This window comes from Durio zibethinus, chromosome 18 (genome assembly GCF_047325235.1).
Source record: "Durio zibethinus cultivar Kanyao isolate XHJ-2024 chromosome 18, ASM4732523v1, whole genome shotgun sequence".
Lineage (NCBI taxonomy): Eukaryota > Viridiplantae > Streptophyta > Magnoliopsida > Malvales > Malvaceae > Durio > Durio zibethinus.
This window is the reverse complement of record NC_143179.1, coordinates 16,861,955-16,881,259: the sequence shown is the minus strand read 5'-3', so window position 1 is coordinate 16,881,259 and position 19,305 is coordinate 16,861,955. Positions and strand designations below refer to the sequence as shown.

The 19,305-nt window shown below is 34.4% G+C and overlaps 4 protein-coding genes across 4 annotated transcripts; 2 read left to right on the top strand and 2 right to left on the bottom strand.

The window, feature by feature from the left end:
* Positions 1-1,382: 1,382 nt before the first annotated feature.
* On the bottom strand, positions 1,383-4,205 carry LOC111300985 (G-type lectin S-receptor-like serine/threonine-protein kinase LECRK2). The gene has a single exon (XM_089747748.1). It carries the CDS (start codon positions 3,769-3,771, stop codon positions 1,447-1,449), a length of 2,325 nt encoding a protein of 774 aa, XP_089603874.1. The 5' UTR covers positions 3,772-4,205; the 3' UTR covers positions 1,383-1,446.
* An 8,002-nt stretch (positions 4,206-12,207) lies between these two features.
* LOC149513771 (uncharacterized) lies at positions 12,208-12,621 on the top strand. Its single transcript, XM_089748110.1, has one exon. The coding sequence runs from the start codon at positions 12,208-12,210 to the stop codon at positions 12,619-12,621; it is 414 nt and encodes a 137-aa protein (XP_089604236.1).
* Positions 12,622-15,304: 2,683 nt separating this feature from the next.
* On the top strand, positions 15,305-15,802 carry LOC149513770 (uncharacterized). Its single transcript, XM_089748109.1, has one exon. It carries the CDS (start codon positions 15,305-15,307, stop codon positions 15,800-15,802), a length of 498 nt encoding a protein of 165 aa, XP_089604235.1.
* Positions 15,803-16,411: 609 nt separating this feature from the next.
* Positions 16,412-18,842, bottom strand: LOC111299779 (ATP synthase subunit epsilon, mitochondrial-like). Its single transcript, XM_022895228.2, has 2 exons — positions 18,548-18,842; positions 16,412-16,720 (listed from the first exon to the last, which is right to left on the bottom strand). The coding sequence occupies exons 1-2, from the start codon at positions 18,729-18,731 to the stop codon at positions 16,692-16,694; spliced, it is 213 nt and encodes a 70-aa protein (XP_022750963.1). The 5' UTR covers positions 18,732-18,842; the 3' UTR covers positions 16,412-16,691.
* Between the last annotated feature and the right edge of the window lie 463 nt (positions 18,843-19,305).

Below are 19,305 nucleotides of genomic sequence, written 5' to 3'. Positions count from 1 at the left end.
GTTTTGGTTAAATTTGTTTCTCTGTTATTTCTGCATGTATTTAATAATGAGATCTTGTATATCTTCCCTAATTTTAGCTTGCATTACAAATTTTATTGTACTTTTTATAGCTTACCCAGGGATATTTTTCAATCAGGATGGAACATGTATTGTTCATCATCTTTTTGGACATGAAGTTGTGGAGAAGATAAATGAAATATATTGTGAGGCATTTCTAATAGCACATTTTGAAGTTCCTGCAGAAATGTTCTCTTTAGCAATGAAAGCCAATAAAAGGAATGGGTGTTGTAGACTCCACTCAAAGCAAGTGTGACTCTTTCCATAGAGTTCGTTGATGGGCAAAAGGAAAACAAATGCAAAGTGGAATGTTATTGAATGTATTAAACTTTGTGTTACATGTATATTGAAACAAATTATGTATTTATATATTTAAATATTTATAATATTTAGTTTATGAATTTAAATTTATTTTTTATTTATTTTAATAATTTTATTTAATTATAATAATAAATATTAAAAGAGAATTAAAAAAAACTAAAATTTTCAATTTAGAGGCATTTGTATTTAAAAATGCCACTAAATAATGAATTTAGTAACGTTTGTATAAGAAAATGTCATTAAATTTAGTGGTGTTTGTATAAAAAAAATAGCTATTTTCAACATTTAGCGGCATTTTAAAACACAAATGCCATTAAATTTAACAGTATTTTTTTATACAAAAGTCACTAAATTCATAATTTAGTGACATTTTTAAGCACAAATGTTACTAAATTAATGATGTTTGTATAAAAAAATGCTGCTAAATTTAGCAGCATTTCTACTTAAAAACATCGCTAAGTTAGTGACGTTTTTTAAAAAATGCCACTAATTAAAAAATGTCACTAATTAAAAAATGTCACTATTTTTCTCGATGCAGGTACATGTGACACTCTTAATAACATTTTTCTCAAATGCCGCGAATCTTTTAGTGACATTTAAAAATATCGCTAAATGTAAAAAAAAAAAATACCACTAAAGACTTAATCTCTTGTAGTGACACTAGCTACTAAATTTTTTTCAATGGACTGACTATCTTAAACTAACTCTTTTGATAAATATATATATATATATATATATATGCGCTTATTATTTCGTACACACTATACTAAAAAGAAAAATGGCTACAGATTTTGTTTTTTTAGTGACAAGAGATTTTTTTAATTTAATTTTAAATATTTTTTCTTAGAGCTGATTTAAATAAATTTATTTTCATCGTTTGAGCCAATTCATAGAAAATCATCATCTCACAAACTCTCAATAGATTCACACACTTTTTATCACTTGACCTAATAATTACTTGGTAAAAGAAAAAGAAAAAATAAATAAATAACAACAACGACAACAACGGAATCGGAAGGGAAGTAATTGCAAAATTCCCTTCTCCAAATCTTAAACAGCATTGAACAATCAAATAGCACTGAAAAATGAAGTTGGGCTTGGAGGTACTGGGATCTCAACTGTCCCTTCCAACACCAACAGAACCTTTTTCAGGGAAGGGCGGAGTGTTGGCTCATCCAGGATACACCATAGTCCCACTCTCACCATCCTTTCCAATTGTTTATCGTCAACCTCTTCATCATCCTCTACTAGTTTCCGTAGTTCGCCAGCTTGGTAACAATGGTAGACCCATTCTTCAAGGACAGCTTCTTCCTCAGGAAGGTTCCAATTTACACACCGTCGACAACATATGATCTCCAACACTACAATTCCAAAGCTGTAAACATCTGCTTTGACTGTCACCGGTAGTTTCCTGTGCCACTCTGGTGCAACATACCCCCTTGTTCCTCTGATCCCAGTAAAGGTTTTGGTTTGGTCTGGCTTTAGAAGCTTGGCCAATCCGAAATCAGATATTTTTGCTTGACCCTGTTCATTGATTAGTATATTTTGAGATTTGATGTCGCAATGGATTATTTGAGTCTCACACTCTTCGTGAAGATAGAGGAGACCTCTTGCTATGTTGCGAGCAATTTCCACCCTTTCATTCCAACAAGGTCTTTTTTCAGGTGTGAAGAGTACATCTGCAAGTGATCCATTGACCATGTACTCGTATACCAACAACCTATTAGCCCCTTCGTGGCAATAGCCGATTAGTCGAACTAAATTTCGATGATGAGTTCTACCAATAATTTTCATCTCTGTTTGAAACTCTCGCTCCCCTTGAGATGATACGTTGTCCAATCTCTTCACCGCAACAACCATCAGGCTATCCGAAATTGTTCCTTTGTAAACTGTCCCGAATGCTCCTTTTCCAATTTCATCCTTGAAACTCTTAGTCATCTGCTCAATTTGTGCAAAACTAAATGATATCGAAGCAACATTCTCACAAAAGTTTATGTTGCTAATTGTGGAAACCTTCTTGTATGTGAAGACATGATTTCTAAGAATCAAAGCCCCAAAAAATACCAACAAAACCACTAAGCCAATCAATGAAAGACCAATTATTAAAATTACCATATCAGGTTTTCGTTTGCCTTGATCATGTTTTGTTGATTCAGTGGACGCAGATACACCTACTTTAATCAAAGCAACGTTTCCTTCAGAATCTTTCCATCTCCCAAATCTCAGAGGCAGCCTTTGCTTCCTGCAGTTTCTTTCTTTAAACATGGCAGCTTCACACGTACAATCTTCCAGACATGCAGCTGCGCAATCTTCTTCGGTTAATAAAGACAAATCAGAATATCCATCATCTTCCCACTCCGTATTATCAACCGCCTGAATGATGTATTGGTTTCTCTGATCATTGCTATTGCAGCTTTGCATAGCGAAATCCCTTTCGCAGCCAGCACTAGAATTGCCCTTTTTTACCGGAGTGAATCCCGGTATGCATTTGCAAACGGCTCCTTGATCAGTCATAACGCAATAGGCATTAAGGCCGCATAGACCCTTAGGCGCACACCTGTCTGGAGAAGATTCATATATAACTGATCGGTTGCCTTCCTGATTTAATTTATAAGAATAGATTCGGAAGATACCATCCGGATCAATTTTCATCAGATAGATTGTTTCATTGGTATCATATCCTCCTGTAAATATATCCTTTATGTTGGCTCCTGTGGAACTGAGTAAGTACATATGGCCACCATTGTCGACATTCAAGCTCACATTATCTCCTGCACCAGATGTACCAGATGCCCAATACGCATACCATACTGTGGGTGTATAAAGAGCCACCGGGTATTGCACAAGGTTCCCATCGGTCTGCATGCTAAGTTGAAACAATCCTGTCGACTGATCAGTGTCTGAGACGCTAGAGTACAGCGCTGTCCCAGCTAAGAGTTTTTGTCCTTGAAGAATGGTAGTGGTAGGGTATTTAAAGCTCTCCCAGATTTTTTCTTGGTCTGAATTGTATAGAACAAAATTGCCAGAATCAAGCATCGAAGCTGTGGCAACCTTTTCAGTGGAATCTGTAATGGATATATCTCGTGTTGATCTCAGAATGAGCCTTCCATCAGTTGTAAGAATCAACTTAGCGCTGCTTGGAACAGGAGGATCATCTCGGTTGGCCGTCCAAACCACAGTCTTCTGGGGAACTCCAGCAAGAAAAATTCCAACAGCATATCCCTTATCTTGCTGATAAAATCCAAAGGCATATAGGCCAGAAGGGGATGGCCATGAGGATTGGCCTGTAGGTGTTAGAGACGAGCCTAGACTTATATTGGAATGCTTTGGTTGAGCTACTGCGGTTGAAATGATGGAAGTAGACAGAAGAAAAAGTAATAAAATGGCAGCCATGGCCAAAGAGTACAGATTCAATTCCTTTCTCTGGCTTTATGAACTTAGAACTATAAAATTGTTAAGATTTATACTCGAAAAAGTTTCCAACGGTCAAGAGATGGGTCTGAAATGTCTTCCCATTATTTTCCCATTCAAAACGGTAAGGCCTTAATTCAAAGTCTGGGGATATTTAGCAAAGTTTCTGCAAAGATTTTTCCTTTGCAACTATTCAAAGAATTTTCGTTTATTACAATTAACAAGCTGGTCCTTAAAACGCGTTTTAATAAATACATAGCAACTCTTCAAGAATCTTGTTTCATTTCTCCCTTTCCCCACGACTTGTCTTATTCAAAAAAAATTCATACTCAAGTATTCAGAAAGTCAAGTATTCATAAAGTCGAGATTTTATATTCAGAGAGCAAGTCTAATAAGCAACTCATGATAATTTGATTTAAGGTAAATTATTAAAAAAAAAAAAAAGAACACTGCTGTCAGAGGCCAAATAAATTTGATCCTTTGAAAATATAAAAAGTGCCACGTTATTATAACCTGAGATTTCTTTCATTAATTTCCAAATCAACACTATTAAAAAAACATATATGACATTATTATTGATATATATGACATTGATGGAGATAAGAGTAACTAGAAATTCAAAGAATAAAGGGTAATAAAGCGAGTTTGTTAATATTATATCTAATAATATTTTAATTTTTTTTAAAGTATATGTTGGTATCGACATATTATTTTAGTTTTTTTATTTAATATAAATATGTTTATAAATAAACATTAATTTATATATAATAATACTACTAAAATGTAAAATAAATATACAATATCTTAAAAAAATAAATAAATAAATTTAAAAGTATAACAAATAATATCATTAGTTTATCATGATTTTTTAAAATATTTAATCTGATCATATACTATTTAAATAAATAATTTTTCATGTAAAATTAAGATAAAACAAAGAAATGAAAAAAATATTAATTTTAACTTTAGGATTCTTAAATTTTAGGGAGAGTACAATTGCTTTCTTGAAAAAAATTAATATGCATATAAATATTTGTTTGAAAAAAGAAAATGTAAAAAAAATATAAGATGTGGTAAAAAATAGAGAAATCTAATTTTTAAGGGTTCTTTTACTCATTGGTTTTATTTTTATTAGGTTAAAAAATAATCAAACAACAAAAGACAATTTAAAAATTATAAAACATATTTTACATTCAAATACTAGCCGAAGCAAACTATTCAATCAAAGTTCACTAAAATTAATCAAAACAAACAAAAATAATTGGTTTATCCAGTACAAATTTGATAAAAAAAAATACCCTTAACTATATCATATTTTAATATAACTAAAGTATATTGACTGATATGAGCATTGCTAAAACGAAATTTACAACAATGTAACGAAAAAAAAATAAAAGAAAGGGAAATTGATCAACAGTTTTGACTTTAAAATTAACGAAAAAAAAATCCTCAAACAGGGTTAGTGTAACTTTTTATTTTTTAAGCCACGGAGCATATTTTATTATTTGTCTTTAACCGTACGGTGAAATTTTACACCCAAGTTATAATTTAAAAAGAAAAACAAAAGATGTTATAAATGTCAAGAGAAAATAAAATGCACTTCTGTTGTTTAATTATGGAGTCTCTTTGGAACATTGGGTTTTGTACGAGGAGTTTTCATAGTCTTGTCAGTATGCAAGCGTTCTTAGTTCCAGTATATTAGAGTAGAAACAGGCTGTTAATTCCACGGTTAAGATCTCATGAAGTTCTAATAATTGTGGACGAGTTGGAAAGCAAATGGTCAAAGCTAAGGCTAACTGAAGAAGAAAAGAAAGGCATTGAAATTGAGGGGCTGGAAGAGGAATCGAATCCATCGGAGGTCTTTTAGTGACTAGGGAAGCTACTAACAAGATGTTCAATAGGGAAGCAATGATCAATATGTTCCAGATGATATGGAAGCTAGCCAGAGAGATAACAATGATGGTGTTGGAACCAAACTTATTAATCTTTAAGTTTGGGTCAAAGAGTGATAAGAAGAGAGTGATAAGAAGAGAGTTCTCGAAGAGTCGTCATGGTCATTTGAAAAGAACCTTTTAGTTGTTAGAAAGTATAATGGTGATCTAAGGCCAACAGATTATTCTTTTGATAGAGCAGAGTTCTGGATTATGGTCCATGGGTTGGCGTTGAAAATGCTAACCAAAGATATGGCAAAGGAGATAGGAATGAAATTAGGAGTATTGATAGGTGTGGACCAAAACGCTATATATGGATATATATAAATAAAGGAAAAGAAAAGAAAGAAAATAGTGTAACCATTTGTTTTCTATGGGTGGAATCTTCCTAAGAATACAAGTGGAAATAGATATCACAAAACCTTTAAGAAGGTGTGTTTTTATTGCAGGGAAGAACAAAATATGGTTTATGAGAGGCAATTGAGCTATAAACGTCTCCCAAATTTCTACTATGTATGTGGGAAACTGGGCCATATTGAAATGGATCGTGAAATGGTAGTAGAGTTAGGAAGAGGAGAGGACCAATAGTATGGCGAATGGATGCGAACTTCACCAATAAAAAGAGGATGCTTGGCTTATATAACAAGAAACCAGTACCCAACACGTAAACAGTACAATGAAAAGAAAAAAAGGCCTAGCATGCACACGAACAAACATGGAAGTGGGGACGTTGAAGGAACAACACCGAGAGAAATGACACTGAAGGCAAGAAAAAAGGTGGTAGAAATGACAAAGAATGGTGAATCGACCAGACACGAAAATAAACAAGGAAGTAGTGAAATTTTGAGGAATGATGAGCCTAAATAGAATGATTATAAGAAAGGTGAGGATCAAAAGATTGAGGAAAATCAGGGAAAATGAAGATTTTTAGGGTCAACAAATTACCATTGTAATGAAAGGATAAGTAAGAACATTGAGAATTGTTAGTGGTTGAAGCAACTATGTATGACATTTCCACTGCAACTTTTGCAATATGTTCTACCATTTGATTAGTTTAGGTAGCATGATTGATTTGTGTATGCTAATCCATGTTATTAGGCAAACAACTTTTGTAGTAGTTAAATAAATTTTTATATTTTTGAAGCCTATAAATTAATGAAATGAAGCTCATAATTTGAGAGCCAATTCACTGCATCTACCAGATTAGTTTTTTCATTCTTTTTCCTTATTCTTTCTTTGCTCTAGATCCTTCAATTGGTATCAGAGCTTTTTTAAGGTCTTAGAGGACCTTTGAGCTCCAGAAATTGAGTGAAAAGCCATCAAACACTTACTAACCAACTTTTGTCAACTTTAAATGGCCTCAAGCAATTACTCATTACCTCAACTTTCTATTTTTTTTTTTTTTGTGAAAACTACTAGATATGGGCCATCAAAATAAAGTCTTATTTGAGTGTTTTTTATTTGTGAAAAGTGGTGAAAAATGAAAATGAATCACCACAACTTCCTGCAAATCAAACAGTAACTCAAATGAAAAATTATTGTAAAAAAAAAAACAAAGAGGTACAAGGCTAAAAGTTGTATTAAGTCTTCAGTTTCTGATGACATATTCATCAGAATCATGATTTGTGAAACTGTAAAACAAGCTTGGGATATGCTCAAGGAAGAATTTTAAGGTAGTGACAAGATAAGACAAATGCAAGTGTTGAATCTTAGAAGAGAGTTTGAAGTTTTAAAGATGAAAGAGTCTAAAAATTTAAAGGAGTATAATGACAAACTCAAAAAAATAGTAAATAAGATTAGATTACTTGGTGAGGAGCTATCAAATAAAAAAATTATGAAAAAGGTTCTTGTCAGCTTACCAAAGAGGTTTGAGTCAAAAATTTCATCCTTTGAAGACTCTAAGGACCTGACCAAGATAACTCTAGCAAAGTTGTTCAATGTTTTGCAAGCTCGAGAGCAAAGAAGGGCTGTCAGACAAAAAGATTTAACAAAAAGTGCTTTTACAGCCAAAGAGAAAGGCAAAATGCAAACAAAAAGCAAAGGCAAAAAACAACGAGATCGAATAAGAAAAGGTTCTAGAAATAATGGAAAGAAAAGAAAATTTTTTCGTTACTCTTACTACAAAAAGATCACTCACTTAGAGAAATATTATTAATATAGACCTGACATATAATATAGGTACTGTAAGTAGCTTGGTCACATAAAAAAGGTATGCAAAAATAAAAAACAATAGCAGCCAAATCAACAAGTTAGAGTTGCTGACGATAAATAACAGCTAGAAGAGCAAGTTTTTGTTGTAACTTGCTATGCAACCAGAACCTCTTCAAGTGCATGGCTCATTGACAGTAGCTGCACACACTATATGACATCTGATATCAACATGTTCAAAGAAGTTGACAAGACTTATACCTCTAAAGTTAGAATAGGTAATGTTGAGTTCATAGAAGTAAAAAAAAAAAAGAGTAGTAGTTGTTGAGACACTAACAGGTACCAAACTCATTTCAAACGTGCTATTTGTGCATAAAATATATCAAAACCTGTTAAGTGTAGGAAAGTTGCTAGAAAAGAACTACTTCTTAGTTTTCAAAGACAAGGCATGCATAATTCATGATGTCACTAGCCATGAACTCTTTACTGTTAATATGAAAAAAAAATATTTTTTCTTGAATGAAAAAAAATGTTTTTTCTTGAACTAGTGTGAAGCAAACTCATTTGCATATGCTAGTTCACATTTCTACTACAATGCATTGAATTTCATGCATAAAAATGATCTTGTATTAAACATGCCTACTATTGAAGTCAGTGTTGACGTGTGTGAAGTCTGTCAACTAGGAAAATAATGTAAGTTGCCATTTGCAATTAACAAAGCATGAAGGGCAACTGAAAAACTATAACTTATTCATACTGATGTTTGTGGTCTTATGAGAACCTCGTCCTTGAATGATAGTAGATATTTCATTACTTTAATAGATGATTTTACCATAATATGTTGGATTTACTTCATGAAACAAAAGTTTAAAGTTACAGATGTATTTTGGAAGTTCAAGGCTTGGATTGAGAATCAAAGTGACTACAAAATCAAAATCAAAGTGACATAAGGTCAGACAATCAAGTTCAAGGCTTGGATCGATAATCAAAGTGACTAAATAGACATCTGATAGATTTAATGAGTTTTGTGATGTTGCAGGAATTGAACACCAACTCACAGCAACTTACACTCCACAACAAAATAAAGTCAGTGAAAGGAAGAATAGAACTGTCATGGAGATTGTAAGATACATGCTGTTTGAAAAGAATCTTCTCAAAAAATTTTAGGCACAGGCAGTCAATACTTCTATCTACCTGCTCAATAGGTTACCTACAAAAGCTTTGAAAAGAAAAACTCTATTCGAAACCTGGTACATAAGCAAACCATTAGTGTAGCATCTCAGAGTTTTTGGCAGCATTTGTTATGTGTTTGTTCCTAATGTCAAAAGGGACAAACTTGATCAAAAAGTAAAAATCTGTATTTTTTTAGGCTATAGCAACATCTTCAAAGGCTATAGGACTTACAATCCACTTACAAGCAAGGTGATTGTAAATAGGAATGTGAGATTTAATGAGCAAGTTGCCTAGAATTGAAAAAAGACAAAGGAAAAATCAGTCAAGCAAACTGCTGCAAACATGATAATCTTTCAAAATCAAGAAGATTATATGTTTGAAAATGAAATCATTGATCATGAACTAGTGAGAGGAATCAGACCATTCACAGATATTTATCAAATATCAAATGTTGCTATTCTTGAACTTGCAAACTTTGAAGAAGCTATCAAATTTTTAGAGTAGAGGAATGCCATGAATGAGGAGATTTATATGATTGAGAATAATCAAACATGGATGCTTGTTAACAGACCAAGCAACAAAAACATCATTGGTGTTAAATGGATTTTCAGAACAAAGTTGAATGTTGATGGTTCCATTAACAAACTTAAAGCTAGATTGGTAGTTAAAGGCTATTCCCAACAGCTTGGTGTTGATTTTTCATAGACATTTGCTTCAGTTGCAAGGTTGGAAACCATAAGGCTGTTATTAGCCTTAGCAACTCAGAAAAATTGGAAAATATATCAACTTGATGTCAAATCTACCTTCTTGAATAGTTAGCTTAAGGAGGAGATTTACAGTGAACAACTTGATGGTTTTGTTGCTAAGGGAGATGAGGGCAAAGTCTATCTACTTAAAAAAATTTTGTATGGATTAAAACAGGCTCCAATAGCTTGGAATTATAGAATTGATAATCATTTGCTGAAGTTAGGATTCAAGAAAAGCTTTAGTGAAGCAACATTGTACACTAAGGTTTTTAACAGTAATGATCTGTTGATTGTTTCTTTGTATGTTGATGATCTTTTGGTGATAGGTAACAGATCAGCTCTTGTAGAGGATTTTAAACACCAAATATAAGAAATTTTTTAGATGACAGATATAGGAGAAATGTCTTATTTTTTTGGAATGAAGATTTATCAAGACCGATAAAGAATCTTTACTTGTAAAAAAAAAATATGCAAATGAAATCCTAAATAAGTTTGGGATGGAAAATTGCAAACCAATCAACACCCTTTTGACTCAAAATGAGAAAGTCATTAAAAAAGATAGAGCTAACAAAGTTGATGGTTCTATTTATAAAAGCTTGGTTGGTTGCTTATTGTATTTGACAACAACAAGGTCAGACATCATGTATGCTGCAAATTTACTCTCTAGGTTCATGCAAAATCCTAGTGAGTTGCATTTTAAGGTTACTAAGAGAGTATTGAGATATGTCAAAAGAACTAATAAACTTGGAATTTGGTTCAAAAAGAACAAAAGTTCAAGACTGGTTGGATTCACAAACAATGACTGGGCTGGCTTTTATGAAGACATGAAAAGCACTTTAGGTTATGTGTTCTTCATTGGATTAAATGTGTTCAGCTGAAATTCAAAAACAAAAAAAAAAAAAACTGTGGCTCAATCGACAATAGAAAAAGAGTATATAGTTGTTGTGGCTACTATTAATCAAGTAATTTGGCTAAGAAAAATTATGATGAATTTGAGTCAAAAGTAAGATGATCCAACAAAAATTTTTTGTGATAATCAGTCAACAATTGCAATGTTCACGAACCCTATGTTTCATGGAAGAACTAAGCACATTAATATCAAGTATCACTTTATTAGAGAAGTTGAAGCTGAGAATGAAGTGAAGCTAGTGCATTGTAAGTCAGAAGATCAAATTGCAAATATTCTGACCAATACCTTACCAAAGGCAAGGTTTGAAACATTAAGGAAAAGTCCTGGTGTTTCTAGTAGAAATGCTAAGGAAGAGTGTTAGTGGTTGAAGCAACTAAGTATGACATTTCTACTGCAATTTTTGCAACATGTTCTACGATCTGATCAGTTTAGGTAGCATGATTGATCTGTGTATGGTGATCCATACTGTTAGGCAAACAACTTTTATAGTAGTTAAATAAACTTTTGTATTTTTGAAGCCTATAAATTAATGAAATGAAGCTCATAATCTAAGAGCCAATTTTTTGCAACTACCAGATTAGTTTCTTCATTTTTTCCTTTGTTCTATCTCTGCTGTAGATCCTTCAAGAATGCATTAATGACTTGCATGGGAATGGACGTGGATAAAGGGACAGAAAGTTTATATGGAAAGAATGCCGAGGAAAGTAAAAAAGCATATGAGGTGGCAATCCTGTGTGACGTGGAAGAGGTCCATGAAAATATAACTAGTGGAAAGCAGAAAAATATGACAATTGGAAAGAACACCTGGAACAAAAAAGCAAGTGTAGTGCATGGCAATAATAAGGAGCTACCGTTACCATGGGAAAGAGGAAGATGCAAATATGTAGTGATCTAATGGCAATTGACCAACAAACAAAGAAAATGTAGAGAAGAGGGGATGGTGAAAGCAAGAAAACCATAACCAACAGCAGAGACTGGTACACAGTCCCGCCGAGAGAAATTTGGTGCATAGCTTAGAACGGTCGGGTCTTGGGAACATATGTGCAGTTCGAGCTCTTTGCGAACTGGTGAAGAGCAAAGATCCCCATGTAGTGTTTTTTATGGAAACTAAACTACAAGTAAATAAATTAGATAGAATAAAAAAGATGTCTAGCATGCATGGATGTTTCGAGGTGGACTCGGAGGGAAATAGTGGGGGATTGGCAATGCTTTGGAGGAGGGATGATATTGAACTAAACTTGCTGAGTTTCTCGAGAAACCACATCAACATGGAGGTGAGAAAAGGCCCAAAAATCAGTCCATGGAGTTGACGGGCTTCTACGAGGAACCTGATGTGAGGAGACACGAGTCGTGAACACTGATGAGGAACTTAGTAGAGCAAGATGATAGGCCATGGTTTGGTTTAGGTGATTTCAACGAATTGTTATGGAGCCATGAAAAGACAGAGGAAACATGAGAAAAGAAAGCCAAATGACAGCTTTTAGGGAAGCACTGGAAGTATGCAATTTCGATGACTTGGGATATGAGGGTCAATGGTACACATGGGAAAGAGGCAGATCACAGGCTACAAACGTTAAGAGAAAGATTAGACCATGGTTTGGGGAACAAGAAATGGTGTGACCAGTTTCCAGATTTTGAAGTCCAACGCTTGGCAGCACCAATCTCCGATCACTGTCCTATCATTGTGAGATCTGAAAAGCCAAAAAGGTACGGAAGGAACAGAGGTAATAAAAGGAGGGTTAGGTTTGAACCCATGTGGCCGAAACAGGCAAATAGCGAAGGAGTAGTGAAAGCAGCTTGGGGTAACAATAGCATAGTATCCGTACTTGACCAGATGAATAAGATTAGCGAAAGATTCAGAAAGTGGCATGAATCCAATTTTGGTGATACTGGGAGAGGATGGCAATACTCAAGAAAGAAATGAACCAACTGAGCATGAAACCCCCCACTATAGAAACTTTGGATTGGGTTAACCAAATTAGGGGGCAGCTGAATTATTACTTGGAGAAGGAAGAAGTTGATTGGAAACAGAGATCAAGAATTCAATGGCTTCAAGAAGGAGACAGAAATACAAGTTTTTTCCATGCCCAAGCTTCGACCAGGAAGAGGAGAAATATTGTTAAAGGGCTGGAGGATGAAAATAGGGTATGGTGTGAAGAAGAGGAAAAAATCGAGCAAATAGCCACTGGATATTTCGAAAGGCTATTCCATTCGGATAATCCATAAAATCATAAATATGTACCGGACGTTGTTGAACCTTGTATTACTGATGAGATGAACAAACTCCTTACAGAATTCAGCAAAAGGGAAGTCCACAAAGTGGTCAAGCAAAAGAGTCCTAACAAATCACCTGCCCTAATGGTATGCCTGTTCTATTTTTCCAGAAATTTTAGCATATTATTGGTAATAAAGTTACAATCTTTTGTTTGTCATGTCTTAGGGGAGAGGGACTTAGTCGAGATAAACCATATTAATATTGTCCTAATCCCAAAAATTAAAGAGCCTAAAAATATTACCCAATTTAGGCCTATTAGTTTATGCAATGTGATTACAAGATCATATCAAAAGTTTTAGTTAATAGGGTTAAGACAATTCTTCCTTCTTGTATTAGTGAAACACAAAGTGCTTTCATTTTGGGCAGGTTAATTTCAGACAATATTATAGTTGCCTACCAAATTGTGCACCATTTGAAAACCAAGAAACAATGGAGAAAGGGATTCTTTGCCTTAAAAGCTTGATATGAGTAAGGCCTATGACTGAGTGGAGTGGAAGTTTCTTGAGGAGATTAAGCTTAGACAGGGTTTCCATTCTAGGTGGATATTTAAGGTAATGAATTGTGTTACAACAGTGTCCTATATTCTCTTGTTGTAAATGGAAGCATCACTGATGAATTCTTTCTAACAAGGGGACTTCGTCAAGGAGACCCGTAATCACCCTATTTGCTTCTTATTTGTACTGAAGGTCTCTCAGTGAGGCTAAAGAAATGCCACGAACAATGGTTACTGCATGGATTTCAGGCAAGCCAAAATGGACCTCGAGTTAGTCACTTTTCCTTTGCTGATGATAGTTTTCTTTTCACCATGGCCAATAGAGGTGAAAGCGAAAAGGCGATACACACGCTAATGTGATATGAAGAAAGCTCAGGCTGAAAGATAAACCTAGATAAATCGGCTTTATTTTTTAACGACAATACAAGAGAATGGAAAAAGGAGGAAATAAAGAACTTGTTTGGAATTCAAGAGACAAAAAATCTGGAGAAGTATTTGGGATTGCCTAAAATGGTGAGAAAGGACAAGAGAAGGGCTTTCAGGGATTTGAAGGAGTGAATAAGTGCCAGAATGAATGGAAGATGTCAAAGAATGTTATCAATAGGAGTTAAAGAGGTATTCATCAAATCCATATTGCAATCCATTCCCACCTTCGCCATGAGTTGCTTTCTACTTCCAAAAACATTATGCAAAGAATTGAATAGGCTGATAAGCAATTATTGGTGGAGAAGTAACAAGGAGACAAGGGGCATACACTGGCAAAGCTGGAAGGAAATGTGGAGGGCAAAAATAGATGGGGGCATAGGCTTCCGAGAAATGGGAGAGTTCAACAAGGCAATGCTAGCCAAACAAGGGTGGAGAATTTTAGCTAACCCAGGCATGTTAGCACATAAACTAATAAAAGCCAAATATTTCCCACATGTCTAATTCCTCAACGTTGAACTTGGAGTACACCCCTCTTTAACGTGGAAAAGTATTTCGGCTACAAAAGCAGTTTTGCTCCATGGTTTGCGATGGCGTGCAGGAAATGGCAGGTCTATCTGAATCTGAGTTGACAAATGGCTCCTTTCTTCTACCTCATTCAGGCCTCAATCACCAACAAATGATAATGATGAGAACAAACTTGTAGCAGACTTGATCAACGAACAAACAAGAACTTGGAAATGGTTTGATATTCATGATATGTTGTTACAGGATGAAACTGAAGCTATATGTGCATTACCTTTAAGCAAGCTAGACAAGCCTGATAACATGGTATGGCATTTTGATAATAAAGGGATATACACGGTGAGAAGTGGCTATAGAATTCTATGTCAAATGTCACAAGAGAATGGTTTAGAAGCAAGAAGCAATGAAGACAGAAGGAGAGAGCAAGGAACCTGAAAAAGGATTTGGGCAGTGCCATTTCCAACGAAGATCAAGATACTAGCATGGAAAGTGGGCAAAGGCTTTCTACCAGTGAGGGTGAACCTAGCAAAGAGACGAATACCAATGGTGACAACGTGTCAACGATGTGGCCACAATGAAGAAATAGTCATAACAGTGGTCAAAGAAGTTAATTGGGCAAAGGATTTGGGAAAAGCTGAATTTCAAATGGGATGAGGTTGATGAGCAACTACTGAAACCATTTCACTAGCTCTCCAAGATAGTTGGAAATTTCACAATGGAACAAATGTAGATATTTATGATTGGCTAGTGGACAATATGGAATGACAGAAACAATGAACATCATGAGGAACAGAGGAAAGCACCAGATGCTGCTGCTGTTTCTGTGAAAGAATACACGATGGACTTTAACAGGGCATAGCTGAAACAACAAAGATACAGTGAAGAAGGAATATGGGCTGGAAACATACTGCTAGAGGTACGATAAAGGTGAATTTCGATGGGGCAATGGATAAGGAAATGGAGAAAGATGGCTTTGGAGTGATCATTAGGGATGAGAAGGGTAGAGTGATGGGAGCTTACAGTGATAGTATACCATGGGTAACCAACCCCTACACGGTTGAAGCTCTTGCTGCTGTCCGAGCCTTGGATTTTGCGAAAGATGTGGGGATTAATGAATTTGTAATAGGAGATGCGTTAACAGTTACCAATAAACTCCAAACAAGGAACCAAGATATGTCCCCAGTTGGCGTAATAGTTGACGAGGCTAGACAAAAGATGGTAGAGATGAAGGGTTACAACACACAACATACAAGACAGTCAGGGAATGTAGCAGCACATCGACTGGCAGTGCATAGCACTTCACTACATGAGGGGGAGTACTGGGTGGAGGATATTCCTGTGTTTTTGCAAGATATTCTAAAATTCGAAGCAAACTTGGGCTATGATTAAATGAAAAAGCAGACTTTCTTTCAAAAAAAAAAAAAAAAAGAACTTCTTGTCATGATTTAATGTATGAAAAATCAAAATGATGTATATAATATTTTTTATGTACTTACAATTCAAATGAAAAATAGGCTTTGTTCAACCCAACTTAGCGAAATTGTGCATTTTTTAAGCGCACATGGAGCACTAAAGAAGCCATGATCCAAATTGGGACTAAGCAGTTAATTTTCAGGATAAGGTTTTTCTAACAAAAATTGGTTATTTTTAGGTCTCCACTCTCCTATTAACCTTTGTTTTGCATTTGGACTCCCTTGCAAGTAAGAAAATTAAAAAAAAAAAAAAAAAATGAACATCAAGAAATCCAGCTAATTATCCCTAAGGTCATCTCCGAAGTGTTGAATTATTCATCAGGACTCTAGACTCGTCGAATTGTACAATATTACAACTCGGATTGCAATTCCATAATCTTTGATTAGTGAACATGACGAATGACCCAATCATTTTCCTTCATACAAAAATTACCTAAAGCAAAAGTTCAGATTTCAGCCATTCATTCATATCAATCAGGAAGATAATGGGGACCTATTGAAAGGAATTAATCAACAAATAAACCAATTAGGAACCTTTCGAACTACTCAATCAATAATCAAGAAGATCATAGGCACAATCACACCACTAAGAAAAGATGTTTTTGAAAGTGCAGCTGAAAAAACCCAACAGCAGTATTTAAGATGTGGAGTCACTTCAGTCCATTTGCAAGGTATATTATTGTGAAATGCAGCAGCATCTCAAAAAGGTCTGGAATCTGTCCACATGTCTTGGACATTACAGAAATCACCCAAAAAATAGATTAAAACTCCTCCCATCTAGAGGCTTCAATGACCAACCGTGCAACTCATTCTTCAGACGAATCTGAGCGGATAGCTGGTATCAAAGCAATGAGATTTTTCATCAGAATACTTGTCATTAACAGACAAATAATGATATCACGAAACTTTATTCTTAAAAGGATTAAAAAAACCATGGCAGAAGAAGAGACTGAGGACAGAGAAGACAAGTTGAAAGTCAAGTAAATCTAAGAAAATAGTTGGGTAAGTTAAAAAATTACAGTTCAAAGTATGCTGAAATTACACTTATTTCCTTGCATGTTGCAATATCAACAATTATTCCCTTGGGTCTGGTGAGCACTCGTTTAATGTCACTTGCCAACAGAAGTACTCACATATCTTTTTCACAATATTGTCATCATATACTAACATATGACTGCATCTGCCATGATTCACGTGATGATAGGTGACTAAATACAAAGAGATAAATGTAATTTGACCAAACCACTATGTGTTTTTTGCAATTACCCTCATAAATAATGTCTGACATAGAAAAGTAACACAAGGGGCAAAAGGAAAAATACAGATACTGACCCAATCATACAAACACAGACAGCAAATAAAGGAGTAAGATAATGCTAAATAAATATTAGAGATCTACAGAAGATAATAAACCAGACTTCTTTTCATACACCAACCTGAGTAAAGATAGTGGCAACATGATAGGAAAACATGAAAACAATTTGCAGGAACCGCCCAAATGCCACAGGGTTCATGCCCAACTTGCAAATAAACTTCACTACTTTAAACATCCGATGCTAAATGGAATTCCAAACAATTAGCGTTCATAAAAGATTTAAGCTGTCTAGGTCAACTTGACAATTATTTCACTTAACCAATATTAAGCAATAGAAGCTAGCTAGTAGAACATCCCACACAATTCTCTCAAGCATTAATGCCAAGATGTTTCTATGCCACAAAAAACTAAATATCATCACACAAATTCCATCCACTTCACCCAGATAGATAATATCAAGGATACTAAGTAGTCTTGCTTGTTATAGACTTAAAGTAGACCAATGAATCAAACTACTAAGCTAGCAACATAGTCATTGATTAGACTTAATAAGGATTTGTATACATAAAACTCAGTTGATCTTAATTTCATCTGAACAACTTTTTTTCGGCAGGCTATGTCAAGTAAACCGACAAGATGAGAGTTTGTGTGATCAAGCACTATTTAAAGATTTTTATGTAAAAGTCCACTTCAAGAGTTATTTTTATTCAGCACAGGTGCTCGCAACAAACAAAAAATTTGGATGCCAGAACGTGTTTAGAATACTAGATAAGAGCAACCAAAGAATGGCAACCATATTTGGCAGATGCAAAGTATAAATGCATGAAACAAAATCCAGAGACACTAAACATAGCAAAAGACCATTCTTCATTGTATTGGTTCCAAAAGAGGGAGGAAAAAGAAAACAAATTAGTTGTTGTTACAGATTCAACTTAGGCAATTATTCATTTTTAAACAAATATTGATTGTACATTGGAGCAAGGTCTTAAGAAGCAAATTAAAAAAAAAAAAAAGCACCAGCCAAACAGACCCAAAAATTCAAATATTTTATGGTTTCAGTTTCAAGTTTGCGCCTGTGTCTTTTCTCCTTAATTCTTTTTTCTTTTTTTTTTCTACGAAAATTAGCAGTCAAACGTGAAAGATTAAACAGATTTAAATATACATATATATACCAATTCCTGCTAAACAGATTAGATATAAATTGAATCACGATCAGAATTGGTAACAAAACCCTTTTATTAATCATACAAAAATCTAATCAAATAACAACGAAATTATATAAAATGAATCAGAAATGATAATGGAAACCCAGATCTGAGAGGGGAAGAAGAAGGAAAAGAGACATACTGGGCTTTTCAGGCTTTCCATTGGTCCACTTGGAGATGGAGAAATGGACTTTCTCACGACTAAGGGCTTCGGTCTTGTAAGGTTCCTTCAAGCAGTTTCTTACGAGGTTGGCGCAAATGTTTGAGTAGGTGATATATGTCATGCCGGCTGTACGCCAGAACGGCACCGCCGCGTTCGATGCCATTTTCTTTTCTGTTTTGGTTCTGTAGCGGCCGAAAAAACTACAAACTGTAGAAAATAGGATGAGTTCTTCCTTATTCTTCCTCAATCCTCACTCTTCAGCAACCGATGAATTGGGGGCCTTTTTATTCATTCTATTTATGTCTTTGATCGTGGGCCGCTGGGCCTGGGTTTTATTGCATTTGCCCTTTTATCTCAATATTTATTTTACTTTTTCTCGAACAAAAGATTATTTTTATTTTGTTTCCAAAATTTCCATGTAAAAAAGTAACGCGTGTATATGTATATATTGCGTATACAAGCGATATGAAGTTAGTAAATTATACAATTTTGATATATTTTATTTTATATAAATTACTTATATTATTTTTTTATTTTACATTATCAAAAATTAAAAAAATTCAATTAATGATGCAATAAAAATAATTTTAGAAGATATTTGATTCGTGAAACCTTATATTTCAAGAGGGAAAGTAATCCTCATAAGTGTGAGTTCTTGACAGTAGGCGATTCTTTATACTATGAAAATGTTAGATCTTGTATTAGATTATGAAAAAAGTTAAATTACATAATAATGC